General features: G+C 32.0%; 2 protein-coding genes across 4 annotated transcripts; both read right to left on the minus strand.

Annotated features, from left to right (window-relative positions):
* Positions 1-2,181: 2,181 nt before the first annotated feature.
* Positions 2,182-4,498, minus strand: LOC111306597 (protein PIN-LIKES 2-like). Of its 2 annotated transcripts, none has more exons than XM_022904411.2 (2): positions 2,736-4,416; positions 2,182-2,600 (listed from the first exon to the last, which is right to left on the minus strand). In XM_022904411.2, exon 1 carries the CDS (start codon positions 4,090-4,092, stop codon positions 2,737-2,739), a length of 1,356 nt encoding a protein of 451 aa, XP_022760146.1. In that variant the 5' UTR covers positions 4,093-4,416; the 3' UTR covers positions 2,182-2,600; position 2,736. The 2 variants fall into 2 exon arrangements, with proteins under 2 accessions (XP_022760146.1, XP_089606621.1); XM_089750495.1 differs by lacking the exon at positions 2,182-2,600 and having other exon boundaries at positions 2,661-3,763; positions 4,280-4,498.
* Positions 4,499-6,160: 1,662 nt separating this feature from the next.
* LOC111305781 (thymidylate kinase-like) lies at positions 6,161-11,848 on the minus strand. 2 transcript variants are annotated; one of them, XM_022903571.2, is made up of 7 exons: positions 11,390-11,848; positions 10,631-10,695; positions 10,022-10,375; positions 8,134-8,245; positions 7,982-8,041; positions 7,122-7,226; positions 6,161-6,546 (listed from the first exon to the last, which is right to left on the minus strand). In XM_022903571.2, exons 2-7 carry the CDS (start codon positions 10,675-10,677, stop codon positions 6,430-6,432), a joined length of 795 nt encoding a protein of 264 aa, XP_022759306.1. In that variant the 5' UTR covers positions 10,678-10,695; positions 11,390-11,848; the 3' UTR covers positions 6,161-6,429. The 2 variants fall into 2 exon arrangements, with proteins under 2 accessions (XP_022759306.1, XP_022759307.1); XM_022903572.2 differs by having other exon boundaries at positions 10,627-10,695; positions 11,390-11,541.
* Positions 11,849-14,623: the final 2,775 nt, after the last annotated feature.

Raw genomic sequence — 14,623 nt, forward strand, 5'->3', positions numbered from 1 at the left:
AATATATATTTATAAAAAATTACGTGCAAATACAAGATAAAATTATTTTAAAAAATTAATTTTTATTTTTATAGAGCTACGAGTATAAAGGCAACAGTCACCTATAATTATTTAGTCTAATTAATCAATTAATTATGATTTAAAATTATATGAGATTTATTAAAATTTTATATAAAAATTGCATTTATAAATGATAAAATTTTTAATAATTTTTTATTATAATTAGATAATTATAAAATTGTAATAAATAGAATTACAAGTGAAATACTCTACGAAGAATCTCCATTCCCATTAAATTTCTGCAAAAATAAAAGAATGAAGATAAATTTAAAATATTGATTGAATATAAAAATAAAAAATGATATAAAAATAAAAAATAAAGATGAAGAATGTTATATTCATCATAATATTTTATTTCCAGCAAAAGTGTCGGCACTGGGCAGAAATGATGCACATGGTTGCATGAACATGAGGCCGAGTGTGGCACAAATCTTTAATACGGACATGGTACCATATCCAATCAGAGCATGTTAAAATTTTCATTGACAAGCCCTGACCCATAAATATTTTTAATGTCTGTTTGAATGATGACTCAAGCCCAACTAACAATGATGTTCATTGAGTAAATTCTCTGTTTACTTTCAATTTTAAAAAAAAATTATTTGAAACTACAATTTTATTCATTGCAATCTACTTAATAATTACATTCATATTTTAAATTAATTATATTAAAAACTATTATTAATACCTTCTTAAACATCATTAATAAACGGATATAACCAAATTTTAAGTCTACTATTCTTAAACATTTAATAATTGAGACCAAGAGTTTAGAACTATTCGACTTGATTAAATAGAATTAAGATATCTATAATTAGGTTAGAGTAAGATTTAAATGGTAAAATTACTACTCATCATGAGTATGGAAATTGATTTTAGAATATTTATTATTTGGATTTGATTATAAATAATATATTATTTAATATTATATATTGTATTTATAAATTATTTATTATTAATGTAATACTTAATTAAATTAATTCATTAAATATCTTAATTATGATTTTTAATTTTAATTTTTTATGAGTTAACTTTAATTTATTAATTTAAAATTTTTTAATAATATGCATTTATTAATAAACGAAATATTTAATGGATTATAATTAATAGTTATTATCTATATTATATGAATAGGATTAAAATAAAATATCAAAAGTATTTAAAAAATTATCGAATTAAAATATCTTAATAAATAATAGAGTTCAAAAATATGAGTATTCAAAACTAATGGATACCCTATCTATTCACATTGTTAAATGAGACAATCCATTTCCCAATTTATATTACCCTCAATTCAATATGCAATCCCTTCATCCTTTAAAACTTGGCCTTTAAATTTCATTTTTTTAAATATTTATGAATGTTAATGTTCAAGTAAATTAATTAATAGAAACAGGCAATAAAACAGTAGATACGAGTAATATAGATTATAGAAGATTAAGTAAACTAAAGAAATGAGAATTTACAAAAAACTTTGTTTTGTTCTAATAGCAAAGATTGAGTAAATCTTTCTTGTCCCAGTTAACGGTGGGATGCATAGGAACCACACAACTGAGGAAGCTGTACGAGTGTGTGTTATTAGAAGAAATGTCCATTTCAGCTGAGGTGGCATTAGATTTGGCTATTTGCATATGTATATTAATATAAATTATTAAAATTTATGTATTTTTATTATATTTTATATAAAAATTATTTATTATAATTCATGTCAATATAAAAATATAAAAAATATATTTTTATTTATTAAATTTATATATAATTATTACTAAAATTTTTAAATGTATCGTATTTATATAATTTTTTACCATATTTATATCGTATCATCATATAGCAACGGATAACTAAAGCCTGAAGGAATCAACATGGGGTTTTCATGGACCATGCTAAAGTTTACGCAATATGACATGTCATTTTGGGCTAGACCTAGATATGGGTCAGGCTACCTGCTAGGCCCCTTGACTAGGGCTGAGTCGTGGGGCTCGGGCTATTACTATTTTTTTATGAAATAATTATTTTTTATTAAAAAAATATATGTAAAAGTATTAAAATATTAATGTAAAAATCTTTTTAATATTTTAATAATAAATGTAAATTAGATGAAACTGGCTGATCGAACCGAGCCTCGAGCAAGTTCATTAAGGTGTCAACTGGGCTTGTCCGTATACCTCTGTTCTGGACCAAACCTAGCATGAGTGCTCTTATGTTCCTAGTTCTTTTCTTCCTTCTTTTTTTTTTTTCTTTTAAGTTTCTTTGATGAAAGAACTAATACAAATTTGATCCTTTCGAGCCAGATTGAGATACTACTACAAACTACTTACTATGTGACTGAAGAAAAAAGAGGAGGTAAAAAAAATTGTTGGGCCAAGTTGGGATGTTGTGGTTCTAAATAGTTCATTACAGCCCATTTACAGGCCGAGGAAATACCATGATATCCTATGGGCCTTGTGCAACACAGGACCTATTCTGGTCCACATATCTGCCGTATAACGGTCCCCCTCAGAATCTCATTTCTGAATCAATAAATCTAGCGTGGAATGAATCTGAAAAGCAAAACAATATTCAACTTGCTGAATAAATTAAAGAGAATGAGGCAATCAAGATCTAAAAAGGCAAGTCATTTGGTGACAATCATATGCCAAGAAAAGAAAACCAAAAGTACAAAGGGTTGAGCGAACCTTAGAAGAGAGAAACCAGCAACTTGAAATAGACAAATATATACAATGAAAGAGAAAGCAGAGCAAAGACATGCTGCCAAAATAGAAGAGCTGAAGCTTCCCTAACTGCATAACCCCTCAAGCTTGCAATTGCTCCTAACAATATGGCACTTGGTGTTGTGTATTGCAGCAAAAGCACAAACCTGTATAATGAACTGTCAGATATCAAAAAATTCCATTTGTCTGCCAAATAGATTACCCCTATCCCGGCCAAAGGAAGTATCAAAAGCCTAGCAACAATGATGCCAATGGTAGTTCGAATACCGAGTCTAGACTCATTTGGTCCTTCCCATAGCATTCCTCCAAGAACAAGCATGACCGCAGGTACCATTGCCTCAGAAATCATGGCCATACTGTCTGTGATGAAGTCTAGAGGAGCATCAGAACCAAAAACTATAGTTCTTACTTGTGGAATGATACCAAGAAGAATAGCTAATACAGTAGCAACCAGTGGAGGCTGAAGAATTTGATTGATCGGCGTATGTTCTACAACAATTCTAATCTTTCTAACTACCTTAGGCTCAGCCAAACACCTATATGACTTGGGACTACATGGAGTTTCCTCTTGAATCAATTCAACATCCGGAATATCAGATTGAGATACATCGGAGATGCTATTAAAAATGCTTGCAACAATTGGTGTTTTGCAACGTTCAGTTTCTCTGTCCTCAATTCCAGTCCATTCAGCTTCAATAAGAAGTGGAGTACTGATATCATTTCCTGTAGGCAATTCCTCAATCTCATCAGTCCCTTCCTCAACAACCTCATAGTACTCCATTGGTGGCTCCATCATGTGATAAATAAGAGTGTAAACAAGAACAACAGAAACCCACTGGGAGAAAGATGCATATGCAATTCCATCATAACAAGTATCACCGAAAGGGTTATCTTCATTGTGGCACACTGATGAAACAACTGCGAGAGGAATATTTCCTGTGTTTCCAAAAGCTGTCATGATCACGGTGAGACGAAAGAATTCAGGTGGTGGCCTGCATATTAATGCCACTAAGAACCCCAATATGGAACCAATGGCTGTACTAATGACAACATTCACTGGAATAAACCACCAATGGATGAATTTGTTGACAGTTATGACCGGACCAAGGTGAGTGAATATCAAACAAGGCCAGAATAGAAAGAAAACAAGCTTGCTAAGAAGCTTAAGAGTAGGTTTTGGAATCATTTGGATTTTTGGGTGGGAAAGAAGTAGTCCTATCAGAGCTATAGAAAGGAGTTTCAGTACAGGCAAAACTGCTTCAACTACATATTCTGTTGATTTCATGTCTTTATTCAATATGGAAAGTAAAGGCTCCATCATTTATAGTCAGAAAGTACAATTAAGCTCTAAAATGCAAAAAAACTCAAGAACAAAGTTTCAGCAATGAAAAGGAAGAGAATTAAGGATAGAAGAAAGATTTGTTAAAGATATCAATCAGTTAGACATGAATAAAGATTTAAAACATTATATATTTTTCTCTTTTTGTCTTGATTGTTAATTTTCTCACCTGCAAAATCCAATTGCAGTACTGCAAGAACTGAAATTCAATCTCAGAACAGAAAGTCTTTTGCAATGACAATTCAGAAGCATAACACACAATGACATAATTAGACCAGAAAAGTGCTAAAAAGAATGTGGAAACGGTGATTGACGAAATGGAGCAAACTTGATCACTTATTAGTTGAAAAGTTGGACTCAAATGCAAAGAGATTTGACAGATAGGAAGTAAGGAAAATGAAATGACAAAAACATCGGCTATGATTGTATTGTTTTACTGTAAAAAAAAAAAAAAATCATTGAGTTGTTTTACAGGTGAAAAAAAAAAATCATTGAGTTGTTGTTGTTAGTCTTATACTTTTATTTGTTTATTCATTTATATATTTTTCATTGTTGGCTGTCGCAATTAAGATGCTAATAGCTGTTAAAGCATATTCTTTTATATATCTACAGTTATACGGCTAGCAGGTGTCCACGTGATTATTTTCAGAAAGTTCGGTTTTGTATTAATAATTATTTTTCATAGATGGCAACAAATTAAAGTCAACGATGAATATTATAAATGTTAAAATTTAAAATTATTAAATTTTATTTTCTAAAAAAATTATAAAAATTAATTAACTTAAAATTTAAGTTTGAACTAATAAATATAAAAATTAATTAAATAAATAATTTAGACGTTTCTGCTTAAAATGTTTATGTTCACGTTATTAGACTTAAATTTTTAATTTTTTTTAGCTAAAAGAGTTTCGGTTATAAATTTCTTTTTAATTAAAAGAGCTTAGAGGGCGGGATGAGCTTTTTTTTTTTTTTTTTTTTGTTATTTAAGGGGAATAGAGCCTTAATTATATTAATGAGTATGCCACATGAAAGATAATGGAGTGATTATTTATTGCTTTTAATCAATTATTTTTTAATAAATAAAGACATGAGAGATGAGAATCAAATAAAAAAATGAATCGTATCGTGCTGGGCCCATGCATGTATTAACTTACAAGCTAAGAAATTTCGATTTAAGTGCGACTCATAAATATAATAACATGGGTTGTGTTAGCACAACACATGATGAGTTCGGTTACGTCGATTCATTTCATCATTTTTATTTAATTTTGAAGTTTTATGAAAATATATATTTTTTTAATTTAAAAAATATTTTTTTAGTTATGAATTTTTTTTTCAAGGATAAAAATGAAGATGATGAATTTCAAACTGTTATTTTATACTACTTTTTGTGAAATGTTATTTATTAAGTTTATTTTAAAGAAAAAAATAAATATATCCTTAATTAATTATTAATTATTTATTTCGCCACTTTTTTTTGCTTTCCAATATTTCTTGTACTCAAGATTCTTTTTAACTACAATATTAAGAGAATTCAATTAGTTTTAAAATTATCTTTAATTATCTTCAAATTTGTAAATCTTTTATGTTTTATAATTTAAAAATTAAATATCCATCTCTTGCATTTTAATTTTTAGTTATCCAGTAATATTATTTATGGGATTATATTGGATACAATTTTTGAATAGTTGAATAAACGATCTACTCATGCCGGTTTTGGAACAACACTTCACAATGAGCAACATCTTCTTTGTACCAAGAAATATTAAAATATTAAAAAATATGAACTCGAAATTTAATTCAATAGCTAATCAATTTTCTTAGTTATCGCTTAATTACTAAGTAGTGTTTACTTTTTAAAATATTAAGAAATATAAATCCAAAATTTAATTCAATTAATTAATATAATTATTTTAAGAGATAATATTCATTAAAATTTAAATTCAAATCTTAATACCTAAAACTCGTGTATTTATCCTTATAGTGCAACTTTCTTTCTTTGCATAAAAAAATATATCAAGACATGCAAAGATGCAGCATACTCCATATATTGATATAGAAAAATATAAATAGATTTTTGAAGCAAATGTACAAGGTTCAAGCTTCGATAATCGTTCCACACGTCAATAATCTCCAATCCATAGCAATATTGTGAACTTCAAGGATACCATTTCTAGTTTGGGAGAAGATATTGAGTTGAACACTACCAATAATTTGAAACAAGAACCACTGAATATTTTATGCATCAAAACTCCCTGCCAAGCTTGCCAGAGGCAAGTGTTGCATCTCATCGATGAAAGAAAAGAGAAAACAGATAAACTAGCATGACCAGAGGGATGAAAGAGCTTTCCCTTTTTGGCATGTTGTGACATGTTCTAATACGATCTCCTTCACCTGTTTTTCCACAACTTCCAAGGTTTGGCAAGCATCTACAATCTGCAATCGACATAAGAAAGTATAAGCAAGGGCAATATCTACATCCACTCCAATAACCGGACAAATAAAACTGAAGAACAGACTTTTTAAAGGACAGAGGTAGCAGACAGGTCTAAATTCGAGGATACTAGTGTAAGCAGTGACTTGATTTTAGTAGTTGATGCAGAATACAGACCATTATATACATGCAAGATAGTATTGACCTTATGATCATATCATGTAAGACCAAAAGTTTTAGCGATAAAAGGAAAATTAGAGAAAAATGAATGGATACACAAAAGCAATCACCAAAAGGCAGCAATAAAATGGATGGAAGTTCGATTACACAAAGGTTTAGCTTTTCTACATGTGTACTGTCATCAACTACCAGGTGAAATGTTTCTCCTTGTGCTCTGAAGAAAAACCAGAAATTTACTTTTAGAGCGACCACAAACAAAGTTTGCCTCAGTCAGAAAGGTTTAATACGTAGCAGAATCATCCTTCACACCTAGATTACAGCCCATCAAAGTTACAACAACGATGCAGGCCATGCATCTTGCTATTACTTAAGAACATAAGATGAAACAAACCATTACCTCCCAGGAAGAATCTTCAAGGAGCTTATAGTGTTGGGCAACTTTCCTCTGAAACTCAAGCTGCTCATATCTCTCACCTCCATAGCCTCCTCTTTCTGCAGCTTTCTGATAGATGAAACAATATTTTAGTTATATAGAGAGTAGAATGGCAAAACCATGAAGTTCACAAATCACAAGGTAAGCATGAAATAAAATGTTCTTACAATGTAAAGTCTATGCTAACCCAATTTAAGAGAAAAGCATCTAATATTTTTTTAGAAGGATAATATGTATGCATATATCGGCTATTTTTCCATTTGAGTCAAATTGATGCACTATTTGATATTACAATAATCGAAAGAAGACCTCAATTTCATTAGAACATAAAACAAGCTGCTTGTTGATATGATACTAACTGCATTGACTGTTTCCTAAACTTTTATTGAGCTTTATCATGTTTTATTAACACCCCCCCCCCCCCCCTATTCAATCATCCTAATGCAGATAAATCTGTCTTTAAATGACCCTTTGTTAATAAATTCAAGACAGAATTTTCCAATGACATTTTATATTTGGGTCATGAATTCCTTGAGCAGAAGAGCAATGAAAAATATTTTTTTAGCTAAAGAGGGGGGGGAGGAAGATGTATTGTATTAAATACAGGTTAGACCAATTGAGATCAGCTTATTTTGAGCAGGTGGCAGTCTTCCTAGCCATGAAAAAGTGGTAGATTCCCTTCCTTTTAACAAACTTTAGGGAGTGTGTAGGAGTGAACTATCAACACCATAATCATTACAACCAAAAAATTCAAACTAGTCAATTGTTTAATATAACCAATCAACTTCACTAATTTTAACATAAAAAATTTGTGAATGACTAACCTCTGCCGGTATATCAAGGTACACTACCAGATCCGGAGCTATTAGCCCAATCTCTGGTGCCTGGAAGAAAAGGACTTATTTTGTTATTAAAGACCATGCCAGAAAATGACTTAATACTTGGAGCAGTTGATTTTTTGGCAGAATGCCTTCACCTTACACCATTCAAAATCAAGTCCTTTAGCAGATGAGAAAGCAACCCCAGAATAAGAGTACCGGTCTACTATAAGGGTAGTTCCAGCTTTCAGTTTGGTTTCCATCAATGATCTGAAAACAAATAGTAGATTCACTCCTTCATGTTATACTGCAATACTACCATCAAAAGTGTGCATATGCATATATCTGATTCATTTAATGCTATTTCAGAATGAGAGGAGGAAATATCCAAGTGGTCAGTAAACCATAGCACATATCACGAATTAAACACAGACAGATAAATATGTTTGGCAAAGCAGTAATGTTGTGCATCAAATTCATTGTATCTATCACTAATTTGTCATCAGATCCGACTTGCTCAAATGCCTACAAATTTTCATGATCTCATCTGATAAATATTCACAAAAACATAAGCTCATTTAGGCCACTATATTACAAAAGTGTTACTCTGCCAACTAATGCCAAGATGGCCCCATTTATGCTTGTTGCCATGCCACCACTCATAAAAACATGAATACAGTCAATGGATTGTCTAAAGCTGTGTTTTGGTGAAGTTCCTATTACTCACCAACTTAAAAAGATCCTACTTCAAAGTGCAACATCAAGCAATAGAAGATGCCTATGAGCCAATGCAACAATGTATGTAGTCAAAGGCACAAGGATTGACACAAAAAGGTGCTAGGACAATTGTATCACACGAGCGAGGCAATTATAAAGTACTCACCTGATTAAACAATAGGACTTAGGAAGAAAACAAGCGTATAATATGGATATTATACCTAATAAACTTTACAATATATACTCGTAGCTAATAAACATCACAAACTTAACTCAGTTCCTAGTCTAATGTAATGTATTCTAAAGATGAAGCACTATCCGTAGCTAAAGGAAATCAGCAAACTAGCCGTTTTAGTTTTCTTAATTTCCATCTGCACTAGATTAATAGTCTTCTATATTCTCCCTCAATGTCTCTCCTGGGTTAGCCCCTTCTCAAAGTATGGTTATGAGGTTATACATGCAACCCTTTCATTTTATTTTGGTGAAAACCCTTTTTACTTCTTATAAAATGACACATTTGTTTTCATTTTTTTGGTAAATTGAAGGTATAGCTTATAAATAAGAAAGAAAAGTGGAAAAGACAAAGTGACTTGAGTTAGGTGCACCTTTCACTTTGTTGTGCCTTTAAAGGGGCACACCTAAGCTCAAGAAGAAATGTGCACCTTAGTAAAGGTGCTTTTGCTGGTTTGTACCTCGCCTTAGCACCTAGGCATGCACCTTGATAACACTTGCAGTTTCAAATGCAATGCAAGATTAAAGGATGAATATGACATACTTAGCTACAAATGAATAACTTTACTATTAAATTAAGATCCAATATAGAGAAGTACCAACATTCCAATCATGATGATACTTGACCATGTATTTTACTGGGATGTCAAATGAATGCAAATGCCAAATCCAAGAAGACAAACGTATAAAGCAGAGTCAGGGCAGTGTACCAAAAAGATTTTCCTTTCACAAATCATGGCTAAGAATACAAGTTCTACAAAAAATAATTAAATCAGACACTAAAAAAGTTCCAAGATTTCAAAACTTGTTGAGAAATGCAGTATTGCAAATCTGAGAAGACAAAGGTATGAAGCAGAGATGGGACAGTGTAGCAAGAAGGGTTTTCTTTTCACCATATGGCTAATAAAAGTTCAAATAAAAAGAAGAAACTAAAAAACTTTAAAGACCATGAAACTTGTTGAGAAATGCAGTAAGTTACCACATATCTAATAAAGTAATGATCATTTAGCTAGAAAACAATCACTAGAACAAATAGTACATGTAATATCCCACCAGCAAACATTGTTGTAGTGCAATGCATAAGTTCAAAAAACAGACCTCTTGTCCCACCGATTTGCACTGAAAAGGAGATGGATCGTATGGTCATCCAACTGCGATTTATTAGTAAGATATGCAGATATCATCTGCCCAACACTGGTAGATCTGTCTGGGAATCTCCATAATTCAACTGAATGCCCCAATCCCTCCAAATATGAAAGCAGCCTCCCACATTGTGAAGTTTTCCCACTACGGTCCAATCCTTCAAAGACAACCAACGCACCTCTAGATTCATTGTTTGCACCCTTCAGGGTACAATTACCATTTTCCATTCTAATTGACCTAACCAAACACTCACGGGAGAGATTCAATCCCAAATTCAACGACCCCCTCACTGCCGAAGCTCCAAAATTTCTGGAATCCAACAAGTACTAATAAGATAAAAATCTCATGTACAGGCAAGTTTAGGCTACAGTTTAACAGTTGTTTTTATTTACTGTTTCATTTTGGAAAAGCAATAAAATTTATTTTTTTTCAAGTTACAAGTTTCACATTGTTGGGTATTCGATAAAATTAAACTATCAATTCAAATACTCCAAAAAAAAAAAAACTTGTGCAGGACAAAAATGGACTACAAGAAATAGAAAAGAGAATGTAAAACATACTTACAAAGTCTTAGACACTGTAAAAGAGAAGGCAGAGAAGGCATGTGTCATGTCCCTTAATGCTACAAACTGCAATTGAGATAAAAATACAAACAGATCCAACAATTTTTTAAGTTTCAATTAGAAAAAAAAAATGCTTGTAATTCTGATTGTCAGAGTAAAAAGTGTTGCACAATAAGGAAAAAAAAGAAATAACATATAAATAATTGCACCAAAAAATAGCATATAAATAAACCCAAGCAGGAAATATCAATGCTACATGCCCTGCTAGAAGCAGAAAAGTAAGCCCTTTTTTTTTTCTTTCTTTTAGTTCTTTGTTCTTTTACTTTCTCCTCAGTCTCTCATTCATCACCTTTAAACATTTTGGTCAATGTCAAAACACGAATTTTCCCCTTTGTTTCTACTCTTTCTTTCACACCAAACAAAACTTAATGAACTTACAGTTACAGATCTCAACAAAACTCAATTTGGAGAGAAATATCACTATATATCTTTTAAACAATAAAAATATTGAGTTAAAAAACAAAACCGGATACTATATACTATGCTCATTATACCAATTACTTCTGAAATTCAGATTCTCACCCAAAACCCAACCTAGATAGCTTAATCAAAAATCATAATAAAGCAGTTGAACGAAATCCCAATATGACGAAATGATCTCATTCTAAAAAAAAAGCACAATATCATACTTGATTCACAGTCTACGTGAAAAAATAATAATAAAAACGTATAAAAAGAAAAACTGGAAGAGAGTAAGTACCTGAGACGAAATGCAGCCATTAGAGAGACACAGGAGAAGTTTTTGAGGGAAAGCTATGGAGACTTCATAAAAAGTGTAATCTTGCCCGCGCGGGTTAATGTCAAAAAGACCAAACTATCCTCTTTGACCCAATTCTTTCCCTCTCGTCTCTCCAAAAAAGTTTCTTATAGTATTTCAAAAAAGGCAAATAACAGCAATAAAGAAGAACCAAGCGCTGCTCCGAACCCTAATCGATGGTAGAATATAAGTTTAGGGTCTTCCTTCAAAGACCAACACCAGCCTTTTTCAAATTTTAAACTTTACGTGTAAGTTCTCATTAACCCCCTCTTAATTTTTTTGGGTTCTATTGGTTTCATAGAAAACATTTTCTCCTGGTTTCTTTTCTCAGAAAATGAAGGAAAAATCATGAAAATAGTTTGTAATGAATGATGCTATTGAATTAAGCAGAGATTAATATGAAGAAGTGAAGAAAAAATAGATCAAAAGAAGAGAAAGTTACAACCAAAAAAGAGAGATACCAGAGGAAAGAAATTATATGGGAGCAAAGAAATTGTGGTTTTTCATTCCTGATGAAAATGTGTATATACATGACAGTTATACTCATAATTTATGAATTACGATCCACAATATAATTTTGATAGTTGTTATTTTAGTAACTACTATTCTTGCATACATTCTTACAATAATGGCCTTGAGAGCCTACACCAAATGACACCATTCTTAACTTCTCATCATCAATAGTCAGTTTCCTATTATTAAAATTCTTTTTCAACCCCATGTTGTTGTTCATCATCTTTGTGAACTTCTAACTTTATCACATTACCTTCATCTTGAGAACATCCTTGTTCATTAAAGGATAAAATTCCTTTTCAACCCATGTTGTTGTTATTATGGGCTCTATCATCTTTGTCAACTTCTAACTTTATCACATTATCTTCCTCTTGCGAACATCCTTGTTCCCTGAGGATGAAAATTGAGATTTAAGAACCGAGAAATCTTAACATTCTTTGGACTCAGATTAGACCATTCCACCAGATTGACTTTTCACCATTTGCTTATCAAGCACAACAACTGGATATGCTAATAGTTGACCATCCTCGCCCATTTAAGAAGGGTTATACTAGGGACATCCTTAGTGCCGACCTTTAAAAACATGATGCAACTTTGAAAATTCTGATAACTGCAACTTATAAGCTACTTTGCCAATCCTTACAACTACAGGATTAGGACCATAATACGATGAAAGCTTTAAATCGGTCAGACTGTAGTTTCAAATACATGATATCCCCACCTAAAACTCTCTTTCAATCTTGTTTTTATTAGTATAAAATTTCATCCTGTGTTGAGTTTTTTCCAACTGGTCAACTAGTAGCTTACTCAAATTTTGTCGTTCTTTAAGCAAGCCTTCCACAATGGATATTTTGCTTTATTATTGACATTTCAAGAAAAACAAGAAGGAGGATACCCATATAAAGAGTAGAAGGAACTCATTTTTAAGCGAGTATGATAGCTAGTGTATCACCACTCAACTAAAGGTAGCCATTGAATCCAAGTTTTCGGCTTAAGGTGCGTCTTAGGTATTGCTCAAGGCATTGGTTTAACCTCATTGGCCATCTGACTTTGGGTGATAGGCTGTGCTTAACTGTAAGGAAGTACCTAATAGCTTCATCAATTCCTGTCATACAGAACTAGTGAAAAGCTTATTCCTATATGATATAACAGCCTTTGGAGCTCCATAAAGTTTAGCTTGTGGCTAAGGCAATGTAGGGATCAGAAAAAGGTAAGAAATGTGCTGATAAAATTGTCAATGATAACTATAATGCAATTGAATTTCTGAGATTAAGGCAATCCTTCCACAACACAAAGTCCATGATGATCACTTCCTATGTAGGAATTGGAATCGGCTGTAATAACCCAAGATAAACAACATGCTCACTTTTATTCCCTTGTCACATATCACACTGTTGTACATAATCTTGTACTCTGAGGCTAATAAAAATAGAGTTTGAGTCTATAATAGGTTGCTTGGATTCTTGAATGACCTTCCTGAGGTGAATCATGAAGTAGTTGCAATACTTGAGTTATCAACTTGACTTCAAAGGTAAACCCTGCCTTTGTACCTTAGTATTCAATTATTGAAAGAGTAGTCAAGATCACTTGCAGGATTTATAATAAGAGCTGTGATCTTCTCTTGAGCAATTATATCTCTTTCATGACTTTGTTCCATTTCAAGTACCCATTTAGGCATAAGAGTGGTTGACTGCAGAACGTGCAATCCTTCTTCTTCTTCACATTGCCTCCATAAAGCATCTGCCACTATATTTGTTTTACCCTTCTTGTATTGAAAAGTGTAATTCAAACCCAACAACTTGGTAAGTCCTTTCTTTTGAATAGTGATAGTCAGCTTCTACTCTAAGAGACATTTCAGGGCCTCATCATTAGTCTTGATAAAGAAATGATCCACCTTCAAGGTATTGTCTCCACTTAGAAACTACCATCAAAATAGATGGATACTCATTTTCATAGATAGACAAGTCAATGTGTCAGGGATCCAAGGCCTTGCTCAAGTAGGCAATAAGCCTTTCTTCTTGTGACAAAACTGCTCCTATTCTTAAAGAGCAAGTATCCCTTTCTAGGTAGAAAGGCTTCGAAAAATCTGGTAGTGCAAGTATTGGGGCATTGCTTATTGCTTCTTTAAGTTGTCGAAATGCTGTTGTTGCTGCACTTGACCAATGGAATACATCTTTTTTCAACATGTCTGTCAATGGCTTACTTATCACTCCATCTCCCTTAACAAATTTTCTGTAGTAGTCAATCAATCCAACGAACCCTCTTAGAGATTTCAGACATTTAGGAAATGTCCAATTCATCATTGCTTCTACCTTGGCAGAATCAATTATAACCCCATCTGTTGAAATGATATGATTGAGATAGTCAACTTGTTTTTGATCAATGAAACATTTGTTTTTCTTGGCCAACAGGCGATGAAGCCTCAACACCTCAAAAACAACTTTCAAGTGTAAGACATGTTCCTTCAAAGTAGTGTTATAAACCAATATATCATCAAAAATACTAACACAAACTTTCTTAGATATTAAGAAAACACATTATTCATCAATGATTGAAAAGTGACATGTGTGTTACTAAGTCTGAATGGCATTACCTTGAACTCATAGTGTCCATGATGAGTCTTAAAGGCTGTTTTAGGGATGTCCTCAGCTTTGACTCTAATTT

This window comes from Durio zibethinus, chromosome 21 (assembly GCF_047325235.1).
Source record: "Durio zibethinus cultivar Kanyao isolate XHJ-2024 chromosome 21, ASM4732523v1, whole genome shotgun sequence".
Classification (NCBI taxonomy): Eukaryota; Viridiplantae; Streptophyta; class Magnoliopsida; order Malvales; family Malvaceae; genus Durio; species Durio zibethinus.